The 18,715-nt window shown below is 59.7% G+C and overlaps 1 protein-coding gene across 1 annotated transcript in view; it reads right to left on the reverse strand.

The window, feature by feature from the left end:
- Positions 1–208: 208 nt before the first annotated feature.
- Positions 209–18,715, reverse strand: part of LOC105700428 — a 120,374-nt gene continuing 101,867 nt past the window's right edge. The window contains exons 4-5 of the mRNA XM_023434557.1: positions 11,570–11,928; positions 209–4,474 (exon numbers count right to left, since the gene is read on the reverse strand). Coding sequence (XP_023290325.1) covers positions 803–4,474; positions 11,570–11,928 — 4,031 coding nt within the window. The 3' untranslated portion in view covers positions 209–802. The remainder of the gene's footprint in view (positions 4,475–11,569; positions 11,929–18,715) is intronic.

Below are 18,715 nucleotides of genomic sequence, written 5' to 3' on the forward strand. Positions count from 1 at the left end.
AGCGTATCGTTAGGAGTCCTAGGAAACAATAAATAAAATCTATCTATCTTCTCGTTAATATCTACCGAGATTCCGGACCGGGGTCCGTTCGCTTTGATTCACTGGTCGGTCCCGCCCGCCGAGAGTCGCGCGTCCTGGAGGTCGTCTAGGAGCGAATCCGGGAATCCGGGTCTTCGACGTCTTCCGCGGGGGTCTCCTGCGCCGGGACCCAGCCTCCAGGACGCGGGGGGCAAAGACATATCCGATACACGTTTGCCTCTTGATCAGGGCGCCTCGCGCCTCGTGGTCAACGATCGTTACGCGAGATACATCGAATATACTCGTAATATTTACAGTCGCTAAATGGGGGGGGGGTTAGTGATTAAATAGTGACGTGTTTAACTAACGTGCGTTATCACAACAATGATAAGATTATCGGAGACCCCTTCATCGGGATCGCCGAAACGGACAGGCTCCTTCGACGGACCGCCTCGTCCCATCGTCCTTCTCGGCCTAAGGTCTTCCCTCCTCACTTGCGAGATTAGACGGGGAGAGGACGGAAGACGGTCCCCGGGGGGTCGGCTCCAAGGAGATGCCGTGGATACTCCCGTGAGAGACGGCTTCGTTGAGTTCGCGAGTCACGGTCGACTCTATATTTGGTATTGCACACGGTTCTTGCACGCTGCGGTCGTCAGGACGACTCGGTCCCCCTAGGTGTTCAAGGGCGGGGACCCTGGGCCGACCGAGACCTCCGGAGGAGCCCTCGGCATCACGCGTCCCGACGCTGGCGCCGCGGGTAGACGGGTCGGAAGTTGTAGAGCGGTCACGAGCCGCTGCCGGTGGAGGCGCCGTCGAGGTCGCGGTGAGCCTGGGGGTCGCGGGTGTGGGCGTCCCTGACGGCGCGCGACCCAAAGACCCTGTCGCAGCCGGGGATGGTGCACCTGGCCTCGTCGCTTCTGTCCTCGAGACCGGGGGCGGCGGAGACGGGCGGCAGCAGGGGTGGTGAGTCGGGGGCCGAGGACCCCCGGGGGCCCTGCTCCTGGGAGAGCCTGTTGAGGCGCCCGAGGTGGTCCAGGTGGCGGTGGGCGAAGCCGTTGAGGCCCGCCAGGTGGCTTGCGAAGGAGGAGAGGCCGGGGAAGGTGGCGCCCAGGTGAGGGGGCAAGAGGAGCGGGTGCGGCGGGGGGATCCGGGCGGCCAGGTCGACCCCGGAGGGCAAGGAGGGGGCCAGAGGGTAGGCGCCGAGGGCGCCGATGCCGGCGTCGGCGTAGAGCCTAGCCAGGAACTCGTTGTGCAGCAGGGGCCCGACCGCGTCGTCCAGATGCGGCGAGAGGCTGGGGGGCGCGGGGGCCGAGTGGCCGGCGGGGGGCGGGCTGGACGAGGTCGACAGGAGCTTGCGGTGCAGGTTGAGGTTGGCCGAGTGCCGGTCCCGGGACCTCTTCGAGGGGAAGGCCGCGTTACAACCGTCGACGCTGCAGCGGTGCATCAGCTTGAGGTGGACGTTCTGGTAGTGGGTCTTGACGCCGAAGTGGTTCTGGAAGACCTTGCCGCAGGCGGTGCACCGCCGGGGGTTGTCCCGGTCCAGGGGCACCTCCTGGGTGCTGACGAAGCCCACGCCGTTCTCGTACCGGGCGTAGGTGATCAGGCTACTGTCCGTATCCATGGCCGCTGTGGAGGGCGAGGCGCTGGATGAGCGAGAGCCACGAGAGCAGTTGTCCGTGGTGTCCATCATGAGGCTGGGGCTGATAGAGGTGCGGCCAGACCTCGAAGCCTCCCGCGTTCCGAACGGCATGCGACCCTGCGACAAGGACTCTAGTTGGCGCAAAGCATTTGACGAGTCGAGGGAGAGGTCCTCGCTAATCCGGCTGTCGGCGGAGCTCGGGGCACGGGAGGGGTCATCGGGGCGCTCACCTTCTTGGTTGCGAAGCGAATCCTCCGTCTCCTCGTCGTCGTCGACCTCCTCGCCCTCCTCCATCGCCTCGTCCTCGTCGTCCCCCTCGTCCTCCTCCTCCTCGTCGCGCGCCGAGTGACTCTTGGTCTTATCGTTCGAGGCCTCCGAGGCCTCGGCTTTCCCCTCCCGAGGAACCTCCGCGTCCCCGGCCCCCTTCTCGGACGAGCTCCCGGTCGACGGGGCACCGCTCGCGATCGCGTCCTCGGGGGACGTCGCCGGGGAGGTCGCAGCCCTCGGCTCCGGGGTCGTTTGTCTCTTCGGGGACCGGCCGCTCCTCGCTCGCGAGCTCAAGTCCCTGGGCTCCATTTGGGGCATCTCGCCCGGGTCGCGCCTGTCGTTGCCGTCGTTCGCGGGTCCCCCTCCGCGCCCCTCGGGGCCACCCTCGGCGAAGTCCTCCTCGCGGCTCCCCGCGGCGGGCACCGTCGTCGCCCCCGTGGCCGTGGCCGGCGACCTGGAGCCGGACTCTTCGTTGAACGCGGCCCCGGCGTGGCCGGAGGCCGGCGACGAGGTCTTCCGGTCCTCCGCCTCCAGCCTCGACATCGACATGTCTTCCGGCTGGTCCTGGAAGACGGCGTCGTTCGACGAGTCGCCGTCCGTCGACGACGAGTGCGCCTCGACGGGCACGGTGCACCTGGTGGGGTGCTGCGACTTCCGCTTTCGAACGCCGCGGCTGTGGAGGGACGAGTGCATCGAGTGGGGGTGGACCGAGGCCACGTGGTGGTCGACCGCGCCGACGGAGTCGTTGTCCTCGTTGCTGTCGCCGATGCTGGCCAGGTCCTCGTCGGGGGCGTCCCCCAGGTACAGCTTCGGCCTCTTGGCCAGACTGAAGTCCGCGGGCTGGTCGTCGTCTTCGCGGTGCGACAGCCTCCCGGACGGGAGGACCTCATCCTCGGCGACGACCACTATCCCGCCGTCCTCGTCGTCGTCCTCGTCGTCGTCGGGGTCGTGGCCGACCGAGGGCCCGAGCGGGGAGGTCCCGCCCCTGGCGGAGGTCGAGCCGGACGCGGCCGTGGTGGTGGTGCTCGCGGTGGTGGAGGCGCAGTTCGCGGCCGAGGACGCGCCCCCCGGGCCCCGCTGCTGCAGGCCCTCCTCGTAGGCCCGGGTGGCGTTCTGGGAGGAGAGGTCGAGGTGCTTAAAGTCTAGGGCGCAGAGGGAGGCCGGCGACCGAAGGTCAGGCGGCGGCGTGAGCAGGGGGAACGAGCCGAAGGACAGCGGATTCAGGCCCGTGGCCGGGACCGGAAGTCCCACCGGGGGCTGCAGCACCAGCGCGTGCGCCATCGACGAGCGGCCATCGTGCGGCGAGATCTTCCTCCGCAGGTGCGGCGAATGCAGCTTCGGGTTAGGGTTCGCGCTGTGCCGGTTGCGCGACCGCCGCGAGCTGAACATCATGCTGCACCCCTTGACGGTGCACTGGTGCATCTCCCGCAGGTGAACCGCGCTGAAGTGGATCTTAAGGGCGCCCTTGTCGCAGAAGGTCTTGAGGCAGACGTTGCACTGGACGCGCTTCTTCCCGGTGGCGGGGTTGATGAAGGGCGTGCCAAGGTTGGGCGGCATGTTGGGCGAGGCGCCCCACTGGTGGCGCTTTCCGGGCGAGTGGGGCTTTCGCCCCGGCACGCCGGGCGGCCTGCCCAGGGGCGCGGCCTGCAGGGGCATTCTGGCGTGGCGGTGCTCGCCGTGCTTCGCGGCGTCCCTCCTGCTGAGGTTGAGCGCACTCCCCGAGTTCTCCTCGTCGTCCTCGTCCTCCTCGGAGCCGAAGTCGCTGCCGCGCTCGCCGCCGCTGTGGGGGTCGGTCGCGGGCTTGCCGCTCATGGAGGGGGCTGGGAAGTGCGCGGGGAAGCTGGGGGGCAGGGCGCCCGAGGAGACGGCCACGGCCAGGGGGTGGCCGAAGGAGAGGCCCGAGGACGACACGGGAGCCACTGGCAAGGGTGGCGGCCTCAGCTGCCCCCCGGACGCGTGCTGGTGGGGCGGGGGGCTGTGCGGACTCTGAGGCAGGCGCAGGGGCTTCCGCGAGTCCGACGCCGGGGGTGGCGGGGGCGGCAGGGGCGGAAACGCGGGCAGCCCCATGGTCCCCAGCTTGCGGAAGTCGAAGGGCTGCATACTCTGCAGCCGGTTCAGGGGCGACACCGCCAGGTGCCCGCCCCCCGGCTCCAGGCCCCCCGGAGGCGACCCCGCCGCGCTCGTCGCTATCGACCCCGGGTTGCCCGGGGACGGCGAGTAGTGTTTCTGTCCCCCCGGCGACATCGAAGGGTGCGCACCCGACGTCGGCGGGGGCGGCGGCGGCAGCGGGTGCGGCAGCCGCGACCCCGGCGGCGGCAGGCCGCAGTGCAGCAGGTGCAGAGGCGGCGGCAAGTGCGCTAGAGGCATCGTCGGCGGCGAGGGTCGTCTGCTGGGTGACATAGCATCCGGACCCGGCGTTCCGGCGGCCAGCAGCAGCTGCTGCACGAAGGGACGCGTCTCGGCGAATCTGAGGAACTGCTGCAGGACCAGCGGCTCCTCCTCAGCCGAGCAGATGCTCCATCGGTCCAGCACCGGGCCGTTCTGCGAGTCCTGCAACGAGGAAACGTCAAGGCGAGGTCATTACGGGATACCGGACGCGCCGTCTCGGCCGCATCGCGAAAACTCGCCGCGAAGTATGAATACTTCCGCCCGGACGTCGCGGAACACCCAAAAATCGCCCTCGAGATCGGTGTGGATTTTTAGCCCCGCCAAAAATTCGCCTTGCTCCGAAATCCCACCTTAACCCTATAATCCGAAAACTCACCCTCCAGGACTACTCCGGCCGCCATTTTGGTACCGCTCGTCTCGCATCGGCAATTAAATCGAACTACCCTCGATTACCCACTCGATACAAAATATCTCGAAACGCGCGTCCTTCCCGAGTAATCGCTTGGTAATTAAAGTAATTAAACAAGAAACATCCCCGTGGCTCCCGATACGGCGATCGCGGAACCACGCGGCTTTCGATTAACGACCGGGCCGAAATCGCCATTTTGGTCCCGCGCACCCACCGCCGACTCTCCGGAGGGAAGGATCTCTCCTCTCGGTCCCTTCTCTCTAAACCGTCCATTATTTGGTTCACCGTTTAATTATGGTTTGTGGTTTCCAGTTAAGAAATTAGGCACTCCGCCTCTCCCGTTTCCCTCCCCCCGTGGGCGCCGCTCGCTCCTCGGCGGGTAGGCGTTTTATGGTCGTGCACGAAAGCCACGATCGTTATTTCGATCGTGACCGGTAACGGATCGCCTTCCTCGAATCGAGAGGCCGGTGCTTCCCCTGGACCTCCCTTCCCCACCCGAGTCACCCTGTAAACACCTCGAGATCCCACGGGACTGACCGGTGTCCACCCGAGCTTTGCGCCGTCTCGCCCTGCAATTCCGCGCCAACTTTCCGCAGGGTGTTATTCGCGATCCGCGGCTCTCCTCTGGGAACCTCCTCTCGTTGCTCCTTCCTTCCCGCACGAAAGGAGTCGAATTAGCCGAGATGGGCGCCCTTTTGCACTTAACTACTACCGTTAAATGTCCAGCCCTTGAGATAAGTGGTATGGCATTAGCGGTTTCGGGATCCGCGCCGCGGAGGCCGAGGGTCGTCCAGGACATCCGGACGACGGAAGGACTCGACTCGAGTCTAACTCGAGCTTCTAGCCCGGTGGTCGTCGAGGACCTCCACCCTGTTTCTTTTTCAAAATCCCCCTCCCGTGGATCGTTGCTCGGAAGTCCGACGTGGCGAGGTCCTTCGAGACTCTCGAAAGCAAAAGGATCGATACCGACGACCCGAGAGACTCTCTCTCTCGTCGTTGCACAAGGGGTTGCTGCTCCTGGCCCGACTCGTAAATCTCGAGAACCCGAAGCGGCGCCTCGGCCGGCATTTGCGAAAGCTCATTTCGCAAGGTTTCGCGGCAACATTTTAGGGGGTTCCTCGTAATTCCCGAGGTTTCTCAGGGAATCGCTCGGGCGCTCCTTCGTCCCCTTTTTGCCTTTGTTCCCGACCGAAAAGGAATCGAATTCGCCGCCTTTTCCCTCCGGAGTGCGTGACGCGAGTTCTGGCTCCGGCCGAAGAATTCCCCGAAGCTGCTAAACGCCCTTCCCTCTTTCTCTACCCCGTCCCTCTCTTTCTCTTCTCATGATGTTACGTAAAAGGAACGGAAAAACGCGAAATGGCTGGACCATGAAACGCGGCACGACATGCCTGCCGAGTTCGAGGAGCCGTGGGAGTCAAAGTCTTCGTCAGCTGGGTGGAGGACGCGTTTCTCGCTTTTCTAACCTCGAAATGGCATCTTTCCTCCATCTATCGGGAACTGATTTTCTATATTATTTGTTCCCAAGTGTTCTCCAGCGTTCTCCATCGTTCTTTACTGTTCTCCACTGTTCTCCAGCGTTCTCCAGCGTTCTCCAGGCAGGCGATGGCGCCGCCTGGCGGCGACGTCCTTCGCCGCGGCGACTCCGCGATTTCCCTCTAAAGAGGCAATCGAAGGTGCCATCCGTGACTGGACATCGCATATGATTTCACGGAGCCGCGATTCCGTCTTATTCGTGTGTAGAAATCGTGAAGATCTCCCGTGTGGATATCCGCCGCTAAATTGGATTGCAGCTAACGACGTCCTCCTACTGGCTCGCTCTCTCCTTTTTATTCTGCATACCGTCCCCGTCCCTCCCATCGCGGCACCGAAAGCTTCTCCGGTTCTCGATTCCTCCATTCCGGGCCGTTTGCTCGTACTAATTGTTATTGCTCATTCCCGATATCTCCCGGTGCCCTCGCCCACGCCCTCGTTAGAGGGGAGAAAAAGCGTGGCGCGGCAAATCGGTCCAATTTCGAGCACCTCGCACGCCTAATAACCGAATTACCATAAGCCTAATTTATCCGGCCCGGGATAAGTCGGTGAAAAGGAATCTCCGGCGAGAGCGCGTTCTATCTCAAAGTCCCGCGAAGAGTGGAAAAAGAATTGAGGGAAACGACCCCGATATCGAGAAGACCGTTCCGTCGATTGGCCGGGAGTAAACGAGGTAATTGAAATCCATGAAGGGATCGTTTCGTTAATTGTCCTCGCGTAAAATTCCCGAAACAAAGAGGAAGGTCGCACTGAGAAAGAAAAGTTGGTTGACTGAAAGAAACGTCCATTGGTAGGACAAAATCCTGCGATGATACGCGTCCAAAGAAATGTCAGAAATGTAAAGAAAATTCGTTTCAATCGACGATCTCATTTTTCTCCTCAACGAGATAATTGTTCCTTTCAGTTATTAATGATTCAGGCAACAATGTCAAGGATATGTATTTGTTCGGTGAATAAAAGAATTACCGTAAGATGGCGCGCGTAATTTATCCACGGGATAAGTCGGCGAAAAAGAATTCCCAAAAAGAGCGCGTTCTATCTCGAAGTTGTACGAAGATCGGAAAAAGTCGAGAGAATCGGCACCGATATATCGAGAAGATCGTTCCATCGATCGGCGAGGAGTTAACGGGGTAATTGAAATCGAGCGAAGGGATCGGTTCGTTAATTATCCCCGTCTAAAATTTCGATAACGAGGAGGGAAGGACGACGGCGGCGCGGCAAATCGGGCCGATTTCGGCCACCTCGTACACTTAATGCCGGCATTACCATAAGATAATATAATTTGTCCGTCCAGGGGACAGGAAGGCCCCGGCGACAAGTCCCACCGGGGAGGCCCCTGTCCCATGGCGCCGGCCCGATTTACATGCGGAACACGTTTTTCGCCGGTCCCGAAAGAGAGGCGGCCGAGGTCCGGACCGCTCGCACACGCGGAGACACATCGCGGGTCCAATTTCTGGCAATTAGGCGAGGCCCGTAATCACCGGGCGGACCTGAACGCGCCGACGAATCCGTGCCCCGGTTCCGGGAATCCTCCGCATCCGGCTCTTTGACGGAATCGCGCGACCGCGATCCTGGACCGGCGGGACGCTTGCGATCCCCGAGTTCCCAGGAATCGAAGCCTCGTTCTCCATCTTCAAGATCCAGCTGGAGAACGAGGAATCTTCCGATGCCACGAGGATAATGGGAACTCGGGGATGGGACTATATCGAGTGGTTCCCTCCGCAGGTCTCTCCGCGCGTTTCCGACGCGTCCATCGACGGGGTGACGAAGTTCTCGGGCCCCCTTTCGAGGTGCGTGCTCCTTTCGCACCTTTCGACATCGACGCTCTTCCCGACGGGGAGGAGAGCGGCCGTCACGCTCGCGCGGGCGTTCCGCGGCGTTCTCGCCCGGGGCCCTTTTACTGCGGCCTCCGCGAGCGGGCCCGATGATCGACACCGGGCCCTTCCTCGGCCTCTCCTCTTTCTCCTCTGGAAATTCCTCCGTTTTATCGCGCAAGCTGGAAGCAACGCCGATTCGTGACGCGTAGCGAAGCGCCGATGCGCGTTCGCTCGTAAATCTCGGCCGCTAAGGCGCCGCGCGGCTCCTCCGCGTCGCGAGGGCCGCGCCGGAATCCCCGCGAGAGCCGGCGGCCGGGCAAAGCCGCCGCCGCGCGTGGAAAATCGCGGAATCCGAGCCGCGACGCCGCGTGTCCGATCTCCGCCTGACGAGGTCCCGCACGCGGCTCGGAAACGATTCCGCACCCGCTACCGGGGGCCGTTTTCGGCTCTCGGCCTCCAAGGGAGACTTCGCTAGGGATTCTCGGTACCGCCCGTTTGCCGAAAGTCCCGGTAACAATCCGTCGCGGTACTTCTCCTTTCCGCTACCGAAAACCGGCGGACGTCATTCATTCCCCGCGTTCCGAGACGCGCGCGGCCGAGGTTCCGGGTGGCGGGGGAGCTTTGTTCGAAACCGACGGGAAAAATAGGGGGAAAAAAACGAAGAAAAAACGGCCGATCGTCGTAAACCCTCGCCGCGGCCCGGCCGCAACAATGGGCCCGCCGCGGACGGCGGCCACTTTGTCAGCGGGAAATCGCGAAATTCCGCCGCGGCGCCGCACGAGAGTGGATCCCACTCGCGGATATCGTGCCGAAAGCACCGCCAACCTTTCTAGGCCGATGGCTCGACTTTTGATCGTTGCGTATACATTCCGCCTTGTCGAGCTTTTCCCGATTTTATCGACATTCCGCGCGTTCCGACGAATTCACGGGAAAGCTCTACTCCACAATCCGTACGAAGTACCGATATCAATGTCCTCGAGAAATGCATCGACAACGGCGTCCATATCTAGGATCCCCACGTAACGATGCGGAACCCGTCGAGCAGAGGCGTCCCGACGCAGGGGTCTACTCGTTCCACAATTAATTGCTACGAGACCTCGGGGCGCTTTACGATTACGATTCCACATCCGAGGGAATAATTAACCCGTCACTGTCATCGGGGGAAAAAAAAGCCGAAGGAAGAAAAAAAAATTACAAGCTCGCGATCGACAAGTGACAAGTACGATGCGATAATTCAGACCCGCGCAAAGAGAGCCGCGCGTCTCCCCGATTCCGTAGCGGCCGTCGATCTCGAAGTGACGGCCATGACTCCTGCGAGTCTTTCGATCGGCGAGTATCGACACTCCGGGGACGGTATAAAATTAAATCTTATATCAACAAGCGTCATTAACGTCTCAGTCGAGATTCGGGGCGCAATCGCTAATGTAACCGCGAGTCGATCGAGTCATCGATCGCTCTAGATCCGAGCTCTCGGTGTATCGGATCAGGAGTAAACAGAGCCCGAGTCGCGATCCCTCATTTTTCCGGATGTCAGGGAAGTGACGTCCTCCGTCTGGTCATCCCTCGTGAACGGTCAACAGTCGATAGTCGACGTCCGACGTCGGCGCCGATCGTCGAGTCGCGATAAGGACTCGACCCCCGTCTAGGACTTTAATTCTTCAGTCTGGATTTCCTGCCGACCAATTGGGAGAACGGATCGTCCTCCTCTATTCTTCGGCTATTCCGTATCTACTATGGGGCCGATTTCGGTACCGGACTCGCGATTAAACTCCGACACATCGCGGGGGCCTCTGGTGCACCATCGGAGATCGCGGCCGCGCCGGTGAACGTAACCGGTTCCGCATACATCCAATTTACCGGCCCGACACATCGGCGCGATTCAGTTTACACGGATACCCGGGTATTTCCTCGGGTACGAGCAGCAGCCTTCCGTGAAGTTCGCACGGTCCGACTCTCGGCGCGGCTTATCGTCCTTTTTACGCCCGTCGGCATTTTTTCCCCTGGGTCACTTTTCGCCGCCGGGTCCCCCTGCTTCCGCGATCCTTAGTAAAGAAAATAAAAGGGCGAACAAGAAGTCCCGATTGTCCGTGAGTTTCTATCGAGATACCCCGGAGGAACCGCGGCGGGGCACTTCGCGCGATCCCCTTACCTCCTCTCGATTTTTTGGGAATCTCCGCGACGCGTTACATCCCGATCGAGGAGGCAGGGGAGAGGGTAACCTGCATTGGGCCTGAATTACCTACGGCTACGGTCGCGGTTAGGCGTAATGAGGGTACATTACGGTACACCGTACACCGTACGCACCTCGGCGGAGAAACTTTCCTCGGCGGGAGAACTAAACGCGTGGATATCCACCGTTGATAAGGAGCGACGGAAGGTGCGGACTCGGGATAGGAGGAAGCGTCGAGGTCGTTCGGTTCGATGGTTCCACTCTTCCGATCTTCTCTTCTTCCCATCTTCATTGACAATGTCGATCTCCTCGTGGCCCTCGATCCTTCGGGATGTCCAAGGTGCTCGGTTCCTCGGCTCTCTACCTCACAAAGGGGACACTTTGCAACGACTCCGGTCACCGCATCTCTGATAACACAGTTCGCGCACTTGGAGTCCTTTCACCGCACGAGTCCTCCGTCCCAGGACTCGAATTGCGTCGCCGATAGGTCGAGCATCGCTACTAGCTCGAGCTCCGAAGAGCACCTAGTGAAAAATCCCGGACGACGTCCTGTCCGATCATCGGAGGACGTATCCACTAGCGGGTCGGGTCTCCGTCTGGGAACGGACGACGGCACTGATTGCGACATCGAACATGCGTCCTCGGGCGTAATCGGGGAATCCTTGGCGACTCCTGACACAGGTATTCACAACCACGAGGTCATCAGGATGGTCCGACGTCCTCATCCACGGTAGTTGGAGTCTCTCCGAGGACATCCGTCGAAGACGAGGCTCCTGCTAGGTGCCTCCGGCGACGCTCCAATCGTCGCACCGGCAGGTGTCATCATCGAGGAACGATCCCATCACCTGGGAAGCTGCGACGTCCGACTCTTCATCCCGACCTTTCCCTCGGCGCCTCGAGCAAGTGGCAGGAGAGGTACCCGGGGGTTGGAGGAATAAAGAGAAGAAGAAGAAGAAGGGGCTAAGGGGGGGGGGGGATTTAATGGCGCACTAAAGGAATTAAAGGTACGTACTTCGAAACAGCGGGGAATAATTTACCGCGGGCGACACCTCTATGGCAGCGCACTAAACTGGATTCTAAATCCGTCACGGGGCAACGGATCGAAAAAGCCGAGGCGATCTCTTTTACGATGCCCAGGTAGACTGTAATAAGTGTTGCCTGATTTAGCACCGCTCCCTGTCAACCCGGAGTACCACCTCCGGGGCGTCCACGCGGATGGATACGATTTTGAAGAAACGATCCCGAGTTGGCGACGGGCACCTCGGGGTCGGGAGGAGTCGCCATTGATTCGGGGATCGGCTCGCGACAGGTAGGACCTAGGTCGCACTCACCTGCAGTATGTATCCTCTAGTGTAATCCTCGTGGGTCCAGCCGAAGGCGGCCAGCAGCCTGGTCACTTGCGCGTGGGGCAATTGGTTGAACAAGAGATCGAGCAAGATCTTAAGGCGGATCGGGAGAGCGCGCGAGCCGTAGAGGACGAGAGATGCGATGTCAAACGCGGCCGTCGGCTCGACACTTTCTGAAGCCGGTGGCCTCTCCTCCTTCTCCGCGACATCGGCCGCCTCCCCACCAGGCGTCGGGGCTGCCCTCCCTCCGGCGCTTTTGTCCTCCCTTCCACCGGGCCGGGGGCCGGTGCCGGAGCTCGCGACATCCCCACTGCCGGTCCGGAGGCTTGACAGTCGCGCGAGCGCTGCAACACACAGAGAGGGAGAGAGAGAGGTTAGGGGCCAGGGCGAGAGAGACCGAGATAGACGGCGCCCCCTCCACCTACCCGGGCCACCTTCTCCGCCGCGGCGCCCCCCACCCCCGCCCCGCCGCGACTGCGACGTCGTCGACGGAGACGAGTCGCGCCCCTCCGACCCCCACCCCTCGTCGCCGGCGACGACACCACCCCCGCGTTCCCCCCACCCTGAACAGGGCGCTCGACGGTCCCGATTTTACCGGACTCCTCGCCTTTTCCCGAGGTACTCCCGACCGAGGACCAGGGAGGGACCTGGGGAGGGCTTCCCGAGGAGCCGCACTTGCCGCTTTCCCCGGAACCGTCACGCTTTTTGAACCCCGCCGATCCTCGGGACGACCGCCGCGAAAGTCCGCTAAGAGATTCCGCACGCGATTTCCAGCTTGCACTCGTCGAGGGGAATTTCTTTCTTTATTTCTTTCTTTTCCTTTTTATTCCTCTCTTCTGGTTCTTCTTGTCTCACTACCCCCGGGTTTTTTTCGTTCCGTTTCGGGGACGGCGACGGAAATCGGCACGATCGACTGCGGGGGCTGTTAAGGGTCTCGTTGATGCGTTTCTTTGGTTTTTCAGGGGAGGATTCGGTCTCCTCGTTTTTAGGGACCCGGTGTCTTGCGACTTCGGAGGGTGCGGAGAAAGCTGTCGGGTTAAGGGCGAGCCGTTGGGTGGGTTAATGTTTTCCGACGCGCTTACTGCCCCAGGGTCTGACGTATTATAAAACTACGGACGACCGCGCGGAATGCCTCGTATTAAACTTACACATATCACAAGGCATTACCGTAAGTACCACTTGTACCCGACTGAGGAGTACACGGCATTGGCTCGAAACTATAGCAATGCGTCATCCGGGGAGCATAGCATAAATCGATTCTAGACACCGTGGCAAGAGCCGCGAGCGCTCGAGCGGCGTCTTCGACGAAAAAAAAAAAGAAAAGAAAAGTAAAGAGGCGTTAATAAGAGAAACGATAATCACCGGCGAACGCGAATGAAGGGTAAAAGAATGCAAGGGAGGAAGTAATCCCAATTTCGGAAATGCACCGCGAACACTAGCGGCGTTTATCGCGTGGAAAATTTAACGTTTCCCGAAGTTCCCGAAAATTTCCTCCCTTAATATCCGCCGCGAGTCAAAGGGATGATTAGGATTCTTCGGGGCTGTTTATTCGCGAGGCACGAGGTCGGGTCATGATTCGCGCATAATTCCCGAGTTCGGGTAATTAACCGGGGTACAAAGGGTTGCCACCTACGCGGAAGGGCCCATTACGCGCCCTTTTTTATCCTCGTCCCCCGGCGAGCAATCGATAAGGCCCCCAGGCCGTGGGGCCCGTTGTCATTACGGGGCCCGACCCTCCCAGCGGTCGCCTCAATGGAAATCACCGAATCATCCCGATTGGGCGCCACTTGTCATTAATGACTATCCGATTTTTCGATTTAATTAAAATCCGATATGACGATCCGCCACCTAGAGCGGCCCTTCTTGGAAGGCGATCTCGCCGCGACAATGGCCGCCGCGGGTCGCCCGGAAAGGGCCCGACCTCTCCGCATCGATAAATCGCGATCGATCGATCGATCGCCATTAATATCGTTCCCCCTACTCAAACGAATGGGTGATAATTTCTCGTTGCTAGGAAAGAATATTGCAACTGAATAGAATTTATGCGGCCCCGCGGGGAAAATTATCAATTTCGTTGTCGTCGAAATAACAAAAATGAAAGGCCCATTTTCAAGCGTCACGTTTGTTGCGGCAAGAAAAGAAATTCTTATCACGACTGCGATTTTGCATGCGGGGGGCCTAATCGATGTCGAGGACGGCGGAGAGGGCAACCCTTTCGAGAGAGGGTTCGGGGGCTCGAAGCGGCGAATCATCCGCAATTCCGCACCCGCGGCCGCACCCGCGCAAACGGGATTACGCGTCCCGGCGTCCTGCCGCAATTTACCGGATTGTTGTGCCTCTGTTTTCACGACTGCGTCAGACCGCAGCGCGACACCGAATCCCCATCGAATATCGGGTTACTCCTGGTTCCTTGTCGGCTTCCGGTGGGAAAAAAAAAAAAAAAAAAACCGCGGCGCTTTTTTCGCCCGACCGCGGCTCGATTATCCGCCCGGCGGGCGAGTCGCGCGACCCTCGCCCGGGAGGGCGGAAATCCGGCGGACATTATTCCCGGATTTTCCGCATACCGTAATGACAACGCGGCGTTACCGAGCGCTTTAATCGCGGGGGGCCTCAGTTTATTTAACCGCGGCTTTAAATAATTCTTTAATAATTACCCGAGGGGACTTTTTAAAGAATCCTAGATGCGGCGTGGATAATTCCTTCGTGGCGAGGAGGAACGGCTTCGAGGAGAGGCGATCGAGTACAAGGGTGCGTTCTCGAGGGAGTCGAAGGGCCGTATCGGTTTCCAGCATTGAACGGCAAGAATGGGGCCTTTTTGGCAACAGAGAAGTCCCAGTCGGGAGGTATCGCTGGCGTAACTAAACGTCACCAATGGGTATCCGTCACCGGCGGGAGGATTACCCCGTTGGGTTTCATGCAAACTAGCCCCGGCCTGGCTCGAATCGAATTTCAACCTGCGAATTCCCGGCCATTGTGTTCCGGACTAGGGACTTCCGCCCATTGTCCCGCGGCCCGATGGAGGGATTCTCTGTCAACCCGGTCACGGCGCGTTCCGCAGATCCGCGCGCAATTCCGCACGGTTATGTTGCACTTTCGGACAATGGGCCGCACCTGCTGCCCGTTGACACTTTAAGGTGAAGAAGGCCCCTCGGGCCGGGCAAGGCCGGCCGGCGGGCCCGGAAAGGAGCCGCTAATTATGGAAACTATCATTTATTATCGCGGACGAGGAAGAGGGGAAAAAAAAAAGAACGCCGGGGGAAAAGTGGAGAAACGAAGGGGGGCCGCTCCATGGGGCCCGAGAAAGGCGCCCCGTGGGCCCGCGTAGCGCCTCTTCGGGGCCGGATAGGAAACCCCGAGAGGCCGCGTATGATGAGTCGAAACATAGGCCATTCAGTAGCGGATCGGCGGAACCGTCTTTTATCCGGAGCCCATTCGGAAAGTCATTTGGGCCCAGGGTCCCCGAACGGTCCCGGGCCCTCGGATGCAATATGCACCAGCCCCCGATACCACCTCCGACCTGGCCAGGATCGAGAAACGCTCCTCTACTCGAACGAGCCTCGATCCCGAGCCATAGTTCCTCCTCAGAGGAGCGTTTCGATTTTTTTCGATGGCCGGTCGCGATTTCCCCTCGCAAGGGTGAAACTCCGCGTTTCTTGCACCTCGCGGGTGTTATTTCGCCGCAGACCTCTGATCACGGTTTTGATTCCCTGGAAACGCGGGTCGGTCCGTAGATATAACGAGACCCGATCAAGACAATCGACATCTCGGATTGCGCCTCGGCGCGGCGCTGTGCACATATAATTTGCGCGTTTCTCGCGCGGCCGAGCCGGCTCGTTTCTTCCGGAGACGTCGGGAGTGCGAGATGTCGATCGATCCCTCGTGACCGCATGCGCGGAGAAGAGATCGTCCAAGGATCGTCTAAGGATCGGCGCATGAAGCTCCTGCGAGGAGAGAGAGCGCGGAACGAGCCGGCTCGGTCGTAAGTAGCACCGACGCCGAGCGCCGTTTGTACAGCACGGTAAACAGGGGGGGCTGGAGGTTACAGGGCGAGAGTAAATGGTATGTAAACCGTCCCCGCTTCACCCTTGGCCTCTACCCCGGGCCGCGCACTCGACAAACTCCATTAAAACATTATCCACGTGCCGATGCGCTCGGAAAATCAGATGCGACTATGCCGCGCTCCGTAACGTATTGATATTCTCTCTCCGGGTAGCTGTGTCTCTCTCGCGTCCGCGGGGCCGGGCATCGCTCGGTCTCGCTCGCTCTCACGGGCCGGGCACGGACTCGCCGGTAAGTACCGCGGCTCGCGACGCGAGAGGACTCCCGGGGACCCAGGCGGGTCCCGCGGGATTTTATCGCCGGTCCCCGGGAATTTTCGATCGTTCCCTGCTGAAGCTGGCTTCGATCCGGGATGACGTCCGGGTATATCGTCGAATGTGCACCGGAGGACTCGAGGGATCTCTCCGCGGATGGAAACGCGCTCTGGTCCAGCGGGCCCAGCTTCCAGCTGGCCCGCCTTTCTTCGGACCGGACCCAAGATCTGGCGGTGCGTTTCGAAAATATAATGCGGCCTGGCACCGTGCGGCCATTTGTCTTCTCGTCGGTGAGGTCGCACCGCGGGATTCTGTTTCGTGGGACCCGCAAAATAATCGTTCCAGGCCTCGGCGAGGCCCGGTCGCCGGCGACCCAATTCGATCGACTCCCATGATCGAATTGGGACGAGTCGGCGATCGATCTTGGACCGGCACCCTCGGGGAATTCGTTCATTATCTAAATCGATATAGGGAGCGAGTGCGTTTCTAGAGAAAGACGGGGACCGGCGAACTGGTCCTCCGAGTCGACCTTGCACCAGCTCGCTTTTATTCTGCATTATGCAAGTCCTCGAAATCTATTTCGATGGCATGTAAATCGGTTAGAAGAGAGAGGACAAAGCCGCGACGACAGGTTGCCCGGGGCGCTCTTTGATGTGGCCGCTTATGGATCGGCCACAATGCCGCAGGAGGGAACCCGGGGGAGGGGGTAAGCGCCACCCCGAATTTCAAAGGGACCCCTCGAAATTTCGGAAAACTCGGAGAAATCTGAAAGCAAAGTCCTTGGTCCTGGGAGCTCGACTTTCGGGCGCACGGAACAAAAAGACGTTTGCACGTTTAACAAGAACAACATCGTTGACTAAATTTTACTCCTGCAGGAATAATCCCACCAAGGAGGGAAATCTTTGGAATTGTATTCATTAAAAGGTTTTCTTTACAAGAAGATGCTTGCTGAATTAGCATATGAATTTGTTGCAGCGGCCAAAAAGGATATTAATGTCCCTACTCAAACGAGAGGGTGATAATTTCTCGTTGGCAGAAAAGAATATCGCAGCTGTGAGGTAATCGGTTTTTTTGTTGTCAATGTAATAATAAATGGTTCAGAAGAAAAATCTTGCTTGCGCATTTTCAAGAGTTCAGGTTCGTTACAGCAGGTGACATTTCGTCTCACGACTGTTAATTCTATTTTCCGCGTGTGCAAGGTGCAGGACGCGATCGGGTCCTTCCCGAGGGGCGGAGGGAATGTCAGGATCCCTTTTTCATTTTAGCCGAGGATCTCTCCGTATGGGTGCTTGACATTTTCACCACGGGGGACGAGGTACCATTATAATGGGTTTAACTTCCACGGGATCCGTCCGCTGTCGCATGGTTCGGCTGAAATCGTTCGGAAAATTCGACCGGTGTCTTCCGACGATTTTTCCGGGTGTCTGGCCATCGAGGCTGACACGGGCCAGGGTTTAGGAGGTCCCGGATCAAGGAAGTCCTTTCCGTAAACGGATTGCTCGTCGTGTATCCAGTCTCCTCGTGCAAGGAAGCCAATCCCGAGACCGACTGGTCGCTCGTCGAGGTCATAAATTAGCCAGGGACCTCTCGTTACGAGCTCTCTTCAAGGCATTTGCGCCATTGCGCTCCGATAGACGAAAGTCCCTCCGCTGGTTAATACCCGAGGGTAGGAGCTAATTTTCGAAATCACCCGAATCGCCAAAGTCGGACAAATTGACGCCTCGACTCGCACTATTAATATCTATTATCCTACCGGAAGCGGGGCGCGCCCTGCCCCGGGTTTCGGTGACGTCACTGCCGGTCAACTACAAGTATTTCGCATTAGTCCAGCCCGCGTCCTATGAGCCCGAAATTAATTGGATCAAAAAGACGTTAGGCGAATTGGCGCGGCCAGAGGAAGACGGTTTTATCCGGAGATAAAGTCATTAGGGGCCGTCATTTTCCGAGAGCCGATCTCGAGGGAAGATAGGCCTCCTCGCGGCTCGTTCCGGTATCTCCCGAAAAGCCCTCCTTCCCAATAAATACTCCCAAAGTCAATTGGAATTCTGGAGATTTTTCGAATTTCTAGCCCGCGGGACGCGCGCGACATTCCGCCTGTTTCGGACGTGGGAACGGGTCGCCGGGCCCGCGGGGCGGAAAGCCGAAAATTGGGAAACCGGGCGATCGGGAGGCCGGCAAATTGGAAAATTGGAAAATTGGAAAACTCCCGATGGCTTACGAGCTTCCCGGCGGCGGGCACTCGCGCGAGTAACGAGCGAGCCGGACGACAAAAAGCATTAGCAAATGACCGAGCGCTTAGGGCCCCCGGGGCCCGATCGGGGGCGGAAGGCAGCGGCTTTCTCCAAAGGGCCCCCCGGCCGGGCCGGACAATCGCGGCCCGCTGGTACAAATTTCGGAAAACACTGTGGCGCCCACAAAAGGGTACCCTGGTCCCTTTGTCCGCCTGTCACCGTGTCCGCGGGGACTCCTAAGGAAGATCGAATCGCCGAGGCGAGCGCGTTCCGTCATTTTTCCTCCCTCGGACAAAACGCTGCCAAGTTAACGACTCGGCCGTAACGAAGCGAATCGCGATGCCCCGGGCCCTTCGCCGAACCAGCGCCGTTGCGCGCAAAGCCCATTGGGCCTTATCGCCGATTACGCCCTCCGTGCCGATCTCACCTGGTCGTTCCTCGCGGGGTATTCGTTAGCGGACATTCGCTCCACGGAGAGTCGATAAGGCCCCGATGTCACGGTCGAACCTCGCTCGATATTCATTAAGGGCCTCTCGAGGCTCTCGGTGTCATCGGGGTGTCATCGGGACGGGGTCGACGGGACTCGG

Source organism: Orussus abietinus, unplaced genomic scaffold (assembly GCF_000612105.2).
Source record: "Orussus abietinus isolate OABI.00-Male unplaced genomic scaffold, Oabi_2.0 scaffold2, whole genome shotgun sequence".
Classification (NCBI taxonomy): domain Eukaryota; kingdom Metazoa; phylum Arthropoda; class Insecta; order Hymenoptera; family Orussidae; genus Orussus; species Orussus abietinus.